The sequence below is a fragment of the Stigmatopora argus genome, chromosome 9, assembly GCF_051989625.1.
Source record: "Stigmatopora argus isolate UIUO_Sarg chromosome 9, RoL_Sarg_1.0, whole genome shotgun sequence".
In the NCBI taxonomy this organism is placed as follows: domain Eukaryota; kingdom Metazoa; phylum Chordata; class Actinopteri; order Syngnathiformes; family Syngnathidae; genus Stigmatopora; species Stigmatopora argus.
In genome coordinates this window covers 17,055,827-17,069,734 of record NC_135395.1, presented here as the reverse complement: position 1 = coordinate 17,069,734, position 13,908 = coordinate 17,055,827, and the positions used below count along the sequence as shown (strand labels likewise).

The following is a 13,908-nucleotide window of genomic DNA, read 5'->3' as shown; positions in this document are numbered from 1 at the left end:
TCCAATCCAATCCAATGTTGCGTTTCGTTACCGTAAAACCGGATGTGACGTGGCGTCCAGACAGCAAGCCAAAGATAAACACGTAGTCCGTAGGAAAGGGGCGAGAATTTAAGAAATAGAAAGGCTGCTTCCCTTTCTCGAAATGAAGTGAATATAGAGACTATATATATCGTAGAAAAAAAGAAGAAACTCTTCTTCTAAGCAAGGCCCAAGTCTACCGCTTACATCACTTTGGTGAGTTCAGAATTGCGTTGACAGCTGGAATGCTACCGGCTAAGCTAGCTGAGGCTAGCCGACGTGAGCTAACCTTGCATATACCTGCAATTTAGATCATATTTATGGCTTCCACTCATGTGAAAGTGCTGATAGTGGGATTCGTTGACGTCGCATTTTAGTCATCACACCCATCTTGTGCGAATTTATGCTTGACATCTTTTACGAGTATCGGAATTTTGCTTTTAATCGAGTTTGTGTGTCTGAAGTAGTGTTTTAAATGACGAGGTAAAATGTTAGTAAACGAGGCGGCTAAAAGTAATGAGAGTCGAGAAGCAGCAAAAACAGATAATGTTCATTTTGTGGCCAATCACAGATTTTTGAAAACCCTTGACGTGGCGATCTCAAAATTTGTGTGCAATCAACAGCATGTACTTTAATAATTCCTGTCAATCTTATTTTATTGTTGAAAAAAAGAATAGTTGAACATTAGCTGTAAAACAAAACTTTTTTAACTGCAGTGCTATACTTCTCTTAAAGAAATAATTAATGTAATAATACTTTAATAATAATTCAATAAATACAATAATTTAATAATAATTAATTAACTTATTTATTACCTATTCATTCATGTCTAAAATGTATTTTCCTGTATTCTCACCCTCTTGCTACCGTGACAATGAAATTTCCCAAATACCCGATGAATAAAAGTATCTAATCTTATCTAATTCAAAAGTTAAAAACTTCTTTTGTCCTCACAAGGATTGCGGGGGGTGCTGGAACCCAGCAATTTATGGCTACGTGTACTTGCCCTTTGGAGAAATTCTGAAGTCTCTTCATCAAATACTACTTAAGTATTTGGCAAGCTTGTGTTACAAGAGTGGCGGTCGGTGGAGGAGTGGTTAGCACGTCCTGATCACAGTTCTAAGATCGAGGGTTCAATCCCAAATTCGGACATTCCTTTGTGGAATTTGCCTGTTCTCCTCAGGCCTCCGTCGTTTTTTTCTTTCCGGGTACTCCGGTTTCCATCCACCCCCCCTTAAACATCCATGCTTGGTTGTTTGAACACTTGCTCCTAGGTATCATTACGAGCGTGAATGCTTGGCCGTCTCCTTGTGCCCTGCGATTGGCTGGCGACCAATTCAGGGTGTCCTCCGCCTATGCCCTTAGTTGGCTGGCATAGGCTCCAGCACCCCCCACAACTCTTGTGAGGATAAGCTGTACGGAAAATGAATGACTGAATGAATGATACAAGAGTGGCTTTGTTTTGCTGTAACATCACAATCAGCATTCCCTTTCCAGAAGGTGTAATCCAGTCCAAAATGGTGCGAGCAGCCTTGGTGACCGTCACCAGTCTGGCGTTGACTGGTGCCGTGGTGGCACACGCTTACCTCCTCAAACATCAGTTTTACCCAACTGTAGTTTATCTCACCAAGAGCAGCCCCAGCATGGCGGTAAGAGGGCGCTCAAGTTAAATACACATTTATTTGTTGCAGCTCTAGTCAATGGTCAATTTATCAAGAGCTAATACTTTTTGTATTTTGTTGTAGGTGTTGTACATTCAGGCTTTTGTATTGGTGTTTCTTGCGGGAAAGTTCATGAGGAAGGTGTTTTTTGGACAGTTAAGGGCTGCCGAAATGGAGGTGAGTTTCACTTTATAGCACAGTAATACATTGACATACGAGTGTCCCACCCAACATACCGTATTTTCACGACTATAAGGCACACTTAAAAGTCTTAAATTTCCTCCAAAATAGACAGGGCGCCTTATAATCCAAAATTAAAATGTGTCATTCATTGAGGGTGCGCCTTATACTGCGGTGCGCCTTATAGTCGTGAAAATACGGTACGAGAAATGTGATATACTAGGAAAATTCCGACCAAATTTTTGCCCTGAGATATGACAGAAATTTGACATACAAGAATATGATGCCACATTTTAGTGCAGATCATAACCACTAGATAGATATTTGTTACTTTGTGAGCATAGGTGCTGAATTAAAACAATTAAAAACATGATTTTCCATTGTAATATCCTATTTTAGGTGTTTTTATTCAGAGGGTGGGAACGGATTAATTTGTATTTAGTTATTTTATATGGGGAAAATTGATTTGAGATATTAGTAAATTGACATACGAGCTCGGTCCCGGAAAGCATTTAGCTCGTATCTCAAGGTATTACTGTACGTGTAAATGTTTGTTTAATAGGTGTTGTGGACTACACTGAATTAATAGTTTTCTATCTCTCGACTTTTCTTTGTCTCGCCCATCAGCATCTGATTGAGCGCTCCTGGTACGCAGTGACCGAGACTTGCCTGGCCTTCACTGTATTCAGGGATGACTTTTCTCCACGCTTTGTTGCCCTCTTCACACTTCTGGTCTTCCTTAAGTGCTTTCACTGGTTGGCTGAGGACCGGGTGGATTTTGTAAGTGGAAACAAAATATCTTATTGTCCAGTGAAGACAGCAAATGGGATATGAAACTGCACGTGTTTCAAAAACATTGTATAATAATTTATTTTCTCTCTGTTCAACTTGCTAGATGGAACGAAGTCCAAACATATCCTATCTTTTCCACTTCCGAGTGTTATGTAAGTACACACACACACACACACACACTGGAGCCAAGAGATGCATTTTGAATTTCTGTTTTGCCGTGGTTTTATTTTCACTTCTCTTTATTTGTTGCACTAAAATAAATCTTAATGTGGTCCAGGTGCTCTTCAACATCATCCTCAACTACACTCAACTGTGTTAAAAAGGTCGCTGTTGTGTGGTTATTTTAAAAATGTGTTTGGTTTTCTTTATGTTCTTTAGCTCTCATGGGGCTCTTGGGAGTCTTGGACTGTATGTTTGTTTACCACGCCTGTCAGAGCATTATTAGCCGAGGAGCCTCCGTCCAGCTTGTTTTTGGCTTTGAGGTTGGTCTAATGACAAGAAATTGATTCAATTTTAATATACAGTGGTACCTCGAGATACAAGCTTAATTCGTTCCGGGCGGGACTTAGCTAGTATGTGGATTTACTCGTAACTCAAATGAACGTTTCCCATAGGAATGAACTAAAAACAAACAACTGACTAACGGGGAAAAAAAAAAACACTGAAAAAATGCAACGCTGCGCCCAGTGCTCGTAGAGACATTACACGAAGGAGTTGCCACCAGAAAGACGGTGCCCATGCTGTTCTTATGAGCAGCCTCTTGCGTCCGCTGTATGCTCGTATATCAAAATGTGTCTCGTATCTCAAGATAAATATTTACCCGAAATTTTACTCGTATCTCAAATTGCTCGTATGTCGGGGCACTCGTAAGTCGAGGTACCACTGTAATGTGCCTGCTCTTTTGCGTATGCTTAACATATTTCCTTGCAGTATGCCATCCTGTTGACCATGGTGTTGACGATGTTCATTAAGTACATCCTGCACACTGTCGATTTACAAAGTGAGAATCCCTGGGACAACAAGGCTGTCTATATGCTCTACACTGAGCTCTTCACTGGTAATTGCCTGCTTAAAATTTGATGTGTACATTAAAAAAATAATAACCGCCCGCGTACATTACCTTTCAGGTTTCATAAAAGTTCTCCTCTACATTGCCTTTATGACCATTATGATGAAGGTTCACACTTTCCCCCTGTTTGCAATCCGGCCCATGTATCTGGCTATGAGGTGAGACCAAAAAAAAATTTCCACATGAGCCGCCTAAGTTAGTGAACTCAAGCCACAGCAAGAAAAATCGGCATATTGAATTTTGCTGTCAAAATAAACAAAGAATAATTCACCTTTTCTACCATACGTCTTTACCCAACTCAATAGACATCCAATTTATTTAAATTAGAAGAACTTGCTGTGATGACTCATCTTCCAGTGCAGTAGACAGCGCTAGATGTCCAATTCCTTTTAGACCGGGTTCATTTGCCCCTCCAGCTCAAAAAGCAATGGGATGTCTAGAAGATACGCTGTTCAGAAAAAATAATGAATGAAGGAATTCACACATTACTACCTTACATTTTTTGGGATGAACAAGAAAAATAAAGTGACCAAAGTATGGGAAAAAAAAAGAAAAATGTACATTTACTATGATGTTTTTTCCCCACCAAAGACATTTTAACTAAGCTTCGTGTGTGTGTGTGTTTTCCTTTGCCTATTCAGACAATTTAAGAAAGCCGTGACTGATGCTATAATGTCTCGGAGAGCCATTCGTAACATGAATACACTGTGAGTATGCATATTTTTTTATCAAATAGTTTTCAATATACAGTCATACTTACAAATGCATCTAGGTACAACATTTTCAGGTTACACATTTTTTAATATGCAAATGAGTGACTCGAGATACAAAAAAGATCCAAGTTACGAAATCCCCCCAAAAGTAAATGCATTTCCTTATCTGTTATTTTATTTTGAAAATATTGTCGCGGGTGCATTGGTTCTCACTTTAGAACATCTCTACCGTCTACTGGCCTCTCATTTCATGGCTCTCATTCTAACTCATATAATGACAATAAAAGCATTCAATTCAATTCAATTGGCTGTTCTTGCAACAACCACTATCCATGTTTCAAGATTCTCTTACATACCTGTCCACCCCATCTAAATGCTCCCCTTATTAATGATTGCAATTCCCCTTATTAAGCGATTAAAAACCGTACAAATGCAATGCAGCACATATTTACACACACACACACACACAGGGCGCACGTAAAAGTAATAAAATGTAGTACTACAAAGTGGACGGCTTTCGACCATGGTAGAACGGGCTCTTGCCGCCATCTGGCGGACAAACGCGGGTATAACATCTCCCATTATAACTGCCGCGAAGGAAACTATTTCAGTGGCGCAGGACACATTTTCAGATGCTTTATTTATTTTAAGACATTTATAAATCATTTCTTTATAATGTCTCATTTTTGTGTTTCCTCACATCTTTCATACAAAATTGGGACACTTTGACAAACTTTAAAGGGTTTAGTTGGTAGTTGTGTAAGGACCATGGAACGAATTAGAGAATTTACATATAAAGTACACCTGCTTACAAAATTTTCAAGTTAAAAAAAAAGTTCTGGAATCTATTAATTTTGTAAGTAGAGGTACGACTGTAAGTAGCTTTGTTTTGATTCTGCTATGAAACAAACTTCCAGGGCTCGTGAAGCTTAATTATGATAGTTTTCATATTTACCTCATTTTTTCGAATGCACTGCCCCCCATATGAAAAATCAACCATTTTTGCTCTTCTGTTTGGTCATCAGATACCCAGACGCTACCCCCGAAGACCTGCAGGCTTCGGACAATGTTTGCATCATCTGTCGAGAAGAGATGGTCACTGGAGCTAAGAAACTGCCTTGCAATCATATTTTCCACTCCAGGTGAGTCTTGTTGGAGAATTCAAATAAAGATGACAGCTGAGCAAACGCATTGGAAAGCAAAATATTCAATAGGTTCAAAGTTGGTCTGACGTTTTGGTTCTTTTTTTTGCAAAAAAAAAAAGGAATTCCAGCAACTAGTCACTCAAAAGATTCCTTGACAAATATTTGTCTTATTTATATGAAGGCTGACAGCACACATTGGGGAGAGGAAAAAAAATGAGGCACTTTTTTAACATTACTTTTGAGCAACATTTAATTTTTTTAACTCTTTATAGGGCAAGTGACTATTCTTGATATTTAAAAGAAAAAAGTGAACCCATAAAGACATGTCTTCCACGGACGTTGACATGCTTAAATAAGTGTGGCCAACATGACCTAACGATTTTTAGATATGTAGACGCCAGATTTAATAAATAATTATATATTTTAAATTATTAATCAGTATATTTTCACAGCGTCTCCCTGTCCTAATGGATTGGACATCTAGCACCGTCATTGGCAGCCTCTGAGTTGAATGCATGCCCTATAAACTCAAGATTTTACTAAAGAACTAGAGCTTTCACTGTCTTTAGTTTATATTTTCTCCTTAAATAAGGGTGGGGGTGAAAAAAATGGAATCAAATCTTTGGTGAAAAAAAAAAATGGAAGCTGATAGCTTCTCTCCCCACGCAGTTGTTTGCGTTCCTGGTTCCAGAGACAGCAAACCTGTCCCACCTGTCGCATGGATGTCTTGCGGGCGTCTAACAACAATCAGACTCCTACCCCGGCCCAGGCTCCGCCCCCTGCCCAAGCAGCCCCTGCTCCCGCTGCCCAGCCAGCCAATGGTGAGTGTCAAGTTATTCTGTACTTTCTTCAAATTTTGTTGGTCTGGAGGGGGCGCAAAACACAATAAAGGTACGGGAAATTTGGAGCTTTTCTTTAGCCTAATAATTACTAGGGCATTAAGTATGACTAAATAGTCATTCGCAGTTTGTATTTAGGGAATTTGAGCAACGATTTAAATGGTAATTATCACTTACCCTCCGGGCGACCAAAAGACCGGCGACCAATCGACCGTGTACCGGGCAGACGTATCTTCTGCTTAGTTGACTTGACATGTCAAGTTATTCTTGATTGGGGAAACAAAAGTAGAAGTAGCGTTGGTTTTTCATGAGCTCCCTTTTCCTTTCTAGTGCCACCGGGCTTGTTGCCTGGATTCCCACCGGGCCTCTTTCCCTTCTGGGGTCCCTTTCCACCCGTGCCTCCCCCGGCAGGTGCCGCCGACGTGCCGCAGGGCAACGCGGACGCTTCTCCGGCGGCCGGTGAGTCCGTCCGTGCTCGCAATCGGGGCAAAGAAAGCTTCGAGAGTTGTTAAACGTCAACTCGTGTCTCCGTCAGGTACGGGTCAGTCCACTTCACCTGGCGCAGACGCCGCCGCTGCCGCCGCCCCGACAGTTCCCGGATTCCCTTTCTCCCTTCACCCGCCTCCCTTCCCAACCGCACCGTGGCTTCCCATGCCGCCACCTCCTCCTCCCTTCAGTAAGACTTGACAGGATTTTCACGATACGACGCGCCTCGTATTGCTGATATCCGCCGTCTTATTGTGAGAACTGACTTTTCCCGTCTTTCCTTCAGTGTCGTCCATGCCCCCGCCTCCGCCGTCTCTGTCCCAGTTGTCGGAAGACGAGCTGAGGGAGCTGGAGGCCGAGGGCCGCCGGGGTCTGGAAGCCAGGCTGCAGTGTCTTCAGAACATCCACACCCTGCTGGATGCCGCCATGCTCAACATCCACCATTACCTCAGCACCGTTGCCACACTTACGTGAGGATCAATGTTCCCTCTAATTTTTTGTTTGTCTGGGCAGAAAGACAACCTCTCTGACCACACTGAGTATCCAAAACGAAAGAACAGATGTACCGTATTTTCAAATCATGACTAAATCGAGTGTGGCTTACATGCACAAAACTGCAAGATGACGGACGAAACGCCATAACGCAAGACAATGTGGCCAATACGGATATTTATTTCAAAATAGAGAAAAGATGAACCAATATAATGCTAAACAAAATTTATTTTGAGGTCTATGAATGAAATTCAAGAAAAAATGAGCATACAAAATTCAGGTCAATTGAAAAATAAAGCTAATAGTTGCAAATCCTAAAATTAAATCGATTTTTAAAATAGTGAGAATGTAAATATAGATTAGAAATAGGCACGCTGTTTTTTTTTCCAAAGATTCTTTAGCTAGATAATTATTTTTCAATTTCTCCTTTTTTTTAAATTCAGATTTAAATTATTTGCCTATATTTTTTTCTTTTAAATATTTTTTTGTGTATACGTGTTAAACGTAAACTCAAAGATTAAGACATGTTGTTCTCCCGCAGCCCTCCGAGGTCTGACGCCAGCACGGCAGAATCCGGCGGGTCGAACCCTTTGGCCTCATTCCCCACCGCCAGCCCGAGCACGGCCGAACCGAGTCAGGGGAAAGCCTCCTCCTACCTCAGCGGTAAGAACCTCCGACACCCGCAAACTCCCCGAGCTTTTATTTCCATCAATTTCACGTGTTTCCTTGTCACCTAGCGAGTCCAACTCGGGTCCAGACTGACGACTGCGCCGCTTCTACTTCCGGCGCTTGGGAAAGCGAGAGCAGAGACAAGACAGACGGCGAATTGGAGGACGAGGACGGCGAGCCCGGCGCCGCCGAACTGAGGCGGCGGCGGCTTCGGAAATTGGAAACGTCGCCTCTTCCGCCCACCGACGATTGAGCCCACGCGGAAGCCGACTTCAGCTCTCGGCCGTGATTTGTTTAACCCGAAATTCGAGATGAACTCAAAACTGCAGGGACCTTTTTCACTCCTGTGTCAAAAGTGCAGCATGTTTTTTTTTCCACCAACACTAAACAATCGCGGCGAGTCAAAAGGAACTCCGACGATTTAGGGAACGAGTGTCGCGCTTTGGATTAGTATTTGGTAGTTTGGCTGTCTTTGACGGTGCCTGCACGTTAATTCTTAGATTCTTTAATCAGCCGGCTTCAATAGAAAGTTTCTCACTTGTTACATTGCACAGTGAAGTCCTCAGATCGAAAAAAAAACAAAACAAAGTTTGGTAACATTTTCTTCCCTTTACGAAACAGCGCCGTGTTCCGGTGCTGTGACAGATTTATTTGAATATGTACATAATGTATAAAGGGTTTATTAGGATGATCTGTACATAAAAGGAGAATAAACTGTGTGACATTTTCTTGCAGGCTGGGCTTGAAATTCATTCCAATTTTTCAAAAAGATGAGAATGGATTTACACTTAACTGGCAGCACCAGCAAAAGTTTGTTTACACAGTATAAATGTGATTGTCACAATTGCTTTCTATAGTTGTCAACCAAACTCTTAATGCAATAACTTTCCAATATGATCACAACGCTAAAGTGGGATGAAAAGCTTCCGGTTCACTTGGAGCAGTGATATATTTTCCTTCTGTTTCAGCCCACTCCTAAATACATTCGAATAAAAAAAAGGAATGTAAATGAAGCTTTTCAAGGAAGTGCTTGTCTGTTAACAAAGTGACAAAATGCACCTAAACCAACATTCATGTTTCTGGCGATTGTCTTCCACAAATTCCCTTTGAACGACAACAGTCATATTTTCCAATGTAGTTGTTACAACCGCTAAAACAATGTTTCCCAACCTTTTTTTAAGCTGCGGCACACTTTTTGCATTAAAAAAAATCTGAAGGGACACTGCCATCTGAAAATCTTTTCATTTAAAACTGTCGTCTATATTAACAAAAGTCATTCTCATCAAAGTTTTATCAGCAGGAATCACATCATATTCCAAAATCAAATTTTTCACAATGACCTAATGTCACCAAAAGTTGATGTCTGCGGACCCTGAACAACTTTCAGTTCGAGTGATGCAAAAATAAGTATAATGTCATGTTTTTAATCGCATAATTGTATGACTAATCTCCAAATACGACTTGAATCTCCTATTATTACGCAAAAAAAATGTGACTTTGCGTCGCCAAAAGTTGATGCACCAGAAAGCAAACAACTTTTGGTTCATGTTAGAGAAAAATAGAAAACAAAATGCCAATTTGAATCTTGTAATAGTATAATCTATAATTTCACGTTTTGATTTTAACCTTATATTAGTTCAGTTTTAATCTCGTTATATTCATATATCATACCTGTCAACCTCTGCCGATAACTGCCCTTATAAATGATTATGATTCCCCTTACAAACCCCCCAAAAACCTTACAAACACCGTACGAGTCGTACGGTGTTTGTAAGGTTTTTGGGGCAGAGGTTGACAGGTATGATATATATTTCGCGCGGCAACCTGACCATTGCTCACGGCACCCCAGTGTGCCGCAGCAAACCTGGTTGGGAAACACTGCACTAGAACGTACGCATAACTTTGTTGACAATCCCTGAGGCTTTTCAGTGCAAAAATGTATTGGCTGGTAAGCTGGTTTTAGTTTTTCACAGTCCGTCCCCCGCGTTTTTGCCCTCAGTTTTGCGGAGTAGAGTAAAAAGTGTGGTGTTGGTGATTCTGGTTTGGAGGGTTATTGGCAAACAGGAGAGGAGTGGTCTCTGCCGCGTACCAGCTAACAAAAAGAACGGACAAATGTGAAATCAACGGACAGTATCAAGGAAAAGGCCGCTTTGCTGACCTTGGTTGAGGTTGGTACGTAGAAGTCCACGGAACAGCTGCTTCCTCGTTACTGCCTTGAGGATCGTCGAAGAACAAAGGTCGAGGGAGGACCCTGTCGTTGGCGGTCAGGTTGTTGACCTGCCAGGAAGACACGGAAATGTGAAAATGGCAAGAGTTGGCAAATGTTTCACAGCCGACTGTTGCACTACTTCTTGACTTGGTCGGCGAACTCTGAAGATGATGATGAGAAGAGTGCTTGGTAGCAGCTCCCAAATGAAGAGAATGGCGCCGAAAGCCAGGTAGCCCCTGTCGCCAAGGTCATTGCGCAGGTCAGCCTGTGAAGCAAACGGAGGAAACCCACTCTAGGCCAGGGAGAGCATGCAATGCAAACTTAACAAGAATCGAACCCTATAGCTCAGAACTGTGAGACTGACGCGCCACCTGAATGAGAGCATCCCCATGTAAAATGCGTCTCTACTTGTGAAAAATCCATCATTTTGTTAGAGATCCCCATGTAAAATGCGTCTCTACTTGTGAAAAATGCATCATTTTGTTAGAGATCCCAGTGTAAAACGAAAAAAAAAACGTACCTGATCCGAAACGTTGTACCAGTCAAAGTCAAAAGATTCGACATGGTGGTCCCAAGACAGAAAAAGGACGCTGAGATTGTAACAAGCTCGGCTGGTAAAGAGGAAGATGACAGCTGCTCCGAGTCCTGCCGTGCGACACAGGACCACCCCCTGCGACGACGAGAACACCGAATCATTGCGGGCGCTGTCTTTCAAAGGACAAAACTCCCCCACCTTTCTGGTCAGTTGCGAGGCAGTCGGGCGAGAGTGTCGGGTCAGCAGCAGCAGCAAAGCGGCTAGCAACACGGCATTGAAGATGAACAGCGAGTCGTTGACCAGCACGCGGACCAGCACTAAATTCCAAGTGCTCGGCATTCCTTCGCTATCGCCGTGGTCCGCCAGTGCCGCGCAGGCCACGTTGACGCAGAGAAAGACGGCGTTTAGCGTCCCGTACGCACAGCGAGCCGCGCACCTAAACAAAAACAAGCCTTTATCTTGTCCTCGACTGTCCCACGAAGGTTTAACCCTTTGGCTCCCCAATACTGGGAGGATTTGTGCATTGCGTTTTACTTATATAAATACAGAAGGAACTGAATAAAAATGAATTTTTGAAACCTCAGTTTTTCAAATGAATAATTACAAATTAATCTATTTTTGGGTTTGTTATTTGAATTAATAAATGTTTGAAACCTCAGTTTTTCAAATGAATAATTACAAATTAATTTATTTTTTTTTTTTTTAATTTGAATTAATTATTTTTGGAAACCTCAGTTTTTAAGGTGAATAATTACAAATTAATTAAAAAAAAACGACCACAGACAATAAATTAAATTGAAAAACAAAGAAAAAAATCAGAAAACACAAAAAAATATATAGAATTTGAAAAAGAAAAAAGAAAAAAAATTAATACATAGTTTTTCGTTTCTATCGGGTGTCGCTAGCATAGCGCTGGCTTCAAAACATTTGCATTTTTGCAAGTTAGGCCTGTTTTAATTTGTGCAAAAACGTGCATTGGGCAGTCAAAGGGTTAAATTGTTCAGATGTTGACTCACAATTGATTATCCGCATCTGTGGTGAAAGCTACTCTGGCTTTAAGTAGCACCTGTAAAAACAAGAGAAGTGTCAATCCCAGAAATGATTACGAAACCTCACAAAGTCGGCTCACCTGAGTGAAATACAAGTTGATATGGCTCAGTGTGAAAAACTGTAAGCAGACGGGGAAGCAGTAGAAGAGCCAGTGGACAGCCGCGGGTAGGCGGTTGGCCTCCAGCGTGTTCCGAAAGTAGAAAGAAAACAAGGTGGTGCGCAGGGCGGCCCACAACAGAGAGAGGAAAAGAAAGACGCTTTGATAGCTCCATCGCTTGTGTCTGTAGCGAAGGAGAAGCCAGAGCTGGGCGTACACCACCAGGAAGAGGCCGCCGTACAGCGCCGTGTACAGGACGGTGAAGCCGAGCCTGACCGAGGGAGGGAGAGCCGGTCGTAGGGGCACAAGGGCCGACGAGTTGGGGGGAGTGGCGGCTGAGACTGGAGCTTCCATGGCGTGGCTTTTTACAGGTCCATGACAACGGTTGGTGAAGCCTTTGCCTGTAAATCAAATGGTTTATAATGAAAACCTTGAAAAAGATGTGAAATGAAAAACAAAATACCATACCTGTCAACCTCTGCCGATAACTGCCCTTATAAATGATTATGATTCCCCTTACAAACCCCCAAAAAAACTTACAAACACCGTACGAGTCGTACGTGGTGGTTTATGTTAGCTTCCTCATTAAACTTATGCACCTGCACCAATAGAAAATGTTTTTCCATGCATATTATTTTAATGCACTGATAAGTCATTTTCTTATCATTTTCTCACAACTTTCATACAAAATTGGCTTTACTTGGTCGTTTTTTTGGGGGGGCGTGGAACAGATTACAGAATTTACATTAAAATACTGCTCTAGTTACAAAAGATCCAAGTTACAAAACAAGTTATGGAACCTGGGGCTGTCACTTTTTAAAAAAAATGGATGTGTCCAAAACATGAAATCATTTAAAATATTTTTTTCTCTTTTTGCCTTGTTGTTTCATTTAAATATCACCTCTTTACATGATACTGACCAAGTTAGCATTTTGATGTGTTTGTATATTCATTTCAATATTCATTTTAATCATTAAAATCTTGTGGTACGATGACACAATAATCTTAAATTCATGAAGATTGAAAATTCGTGTTGACAACCAGGTTGGAAAATGTGTCATAAACAACATGCTAACTTCAAAGAGCTAATCTATCCATGATCGAAGTTTTTTTGGTTTTGGTTATAGCGCAACAAATCAAGAAACTTATGTTGTACTTTCACTATCATTAACTGCCAGATGTAAAATAACCGTTGAAGTAAATCAAATACAGACCTTATCAATAAAGGAAGCAGCGGTATCGACAACACACGTCAGAGCGTAGAGCTCACTTTAATAAAGCTAGATTTGTAGAGGTAGAAACGGCGGCGTAAATACATGGCGGCCATCTTGAATCAGATACTTATGCGGCAGGCTCTAATAGTGGAAAACAAATTGAGTAGCCACTGAGATGTGCTCCAGCACCCTGGTGCTCTGACTAGGAAAGTGGATGAATAAGGTGATTTTCACCAGCAAAAATGCAATAATAACTGGCATGATTTTAGACGGATTTTAAAACGATTCGGCTCATAAAAAGCGTGTTAACGTGACTATGATTAAAACTGGATGTTGAAAAAAAAACAGTTTTTAACTAAACGGTTATTTAATATAATTCGCGAAAAAAAATCTCGCTTTTCCGTTTTCCGTAATGCAAATCGCGTTTTTTTAACGAAAAAAACCAAGACTATGAACGCAAAAACTTTTAATTTTCCCCCGTTTTTGATTTGCAAATATAAAAATGGTGGTGCTTTCAAAAATATTTCTTATTACGATACGTTTTAACTTTTGGCCATACAAGGAATTAAACAGGAACATTGACCAATGTTGTGTATTTGAGGGGTAGTGAGTGAAAATGTACTTTCATTCAAAAAGTAAGAATAGAAAATATGTATCATAGATAATAATTAAAACACGTTATTTGATACTCAATGTTGAAATTAATTTATTGCAGGGACATAGAAAATACACACTCCCT

At 41.0% G+C, this 13,908-nt stretch overlaps 2 protein-coding genes across 3 annotated transcripts; one reads left to right on the top strand and one right to left on the bottom strand.

Annotated features, from left to right (window-relative positions):
- The first annotated feature begins 53 nt into the window (after window positions 1-53).
- LOC144082198 (E3 ubiquitin-protein ligase synoviolin-like) lies at window positions 54-8,798 on the top strand. Its single transcript, XM_077609152.1, has 16 exons — window positions 54-234; window positions 1,516-1,667; window positions 1,764-1,856; window positions 2,487-2,639; window positions 2,755-2,803; window positions 3,030-3,133; window positions 3,582-3,708; window positions 3,779-3,878; window positions 4,362-4,427; window positions 5,459-5,575; window positions 6,248-6,399; window positions 6,748-6,876; window positions 6,953-7,093; window positions 7,190-7,373; window positions 7,937-8,058; window positions 8,133-8,798. Exons 2-16 carry the CDS (start codon window positions 1,536-1,538, stop codon window positions 8,315-8,317), a joined length of 1,854 nt encoding a protein of 617 aa, XP_077465278.1. The 5' UTR covers window positions 54-234; window positions 1,516-1,535; the 3' UTR covers window positions 8,318-8,798.
- Window positions 8,799-9,381: 583 nt separating this feature from the next.
- LOC144082200 (integral membrane protein GPR137-like) lies at window positions 9,382-13,225 on the bottom strand. Of its 2 annotated transcripts, XR_013303190.1 has the most exons (9): window positions 13,170-13,225; window positions 11,938-12,356; window positions 11,825-11,874; window positions 11,007-11,244; window positions 10,794-10,943; window positions 10,413-10,538; window positions 10,223-10,341; window positions 9,889-10,156; window positions 9,382-9,743 (listed from the first exon to the last, which is right to left on the bottom strand). XR_013303190.1 is itself a non-coding variant. In XM_077609154.1 (8 exons), exons 2-8 carry the CDS (start codon window positions 12,307-12,309, stop codon window positions 10,060-10,062), a joined length of 1,152 nt encoding a protein of 383 aa, XP_077465280.1. In that variant the 5' UTR covers window positions 12,310-12,356; window positions 13,170-13,225; the 3' UTR covers window positions 9,854-10,059. The 2 variants fall into 2 exon arrangements, 1 of the variants encoding a protein (XP_077465280.1); XM_077609154.1 differs by lacking the exon at window positions 9,382-9,743 and having other exon boundaries at window positions 9,854-10,156.
- Window positions 13,226-13,908: the final 683 nt, after the last annotated feature.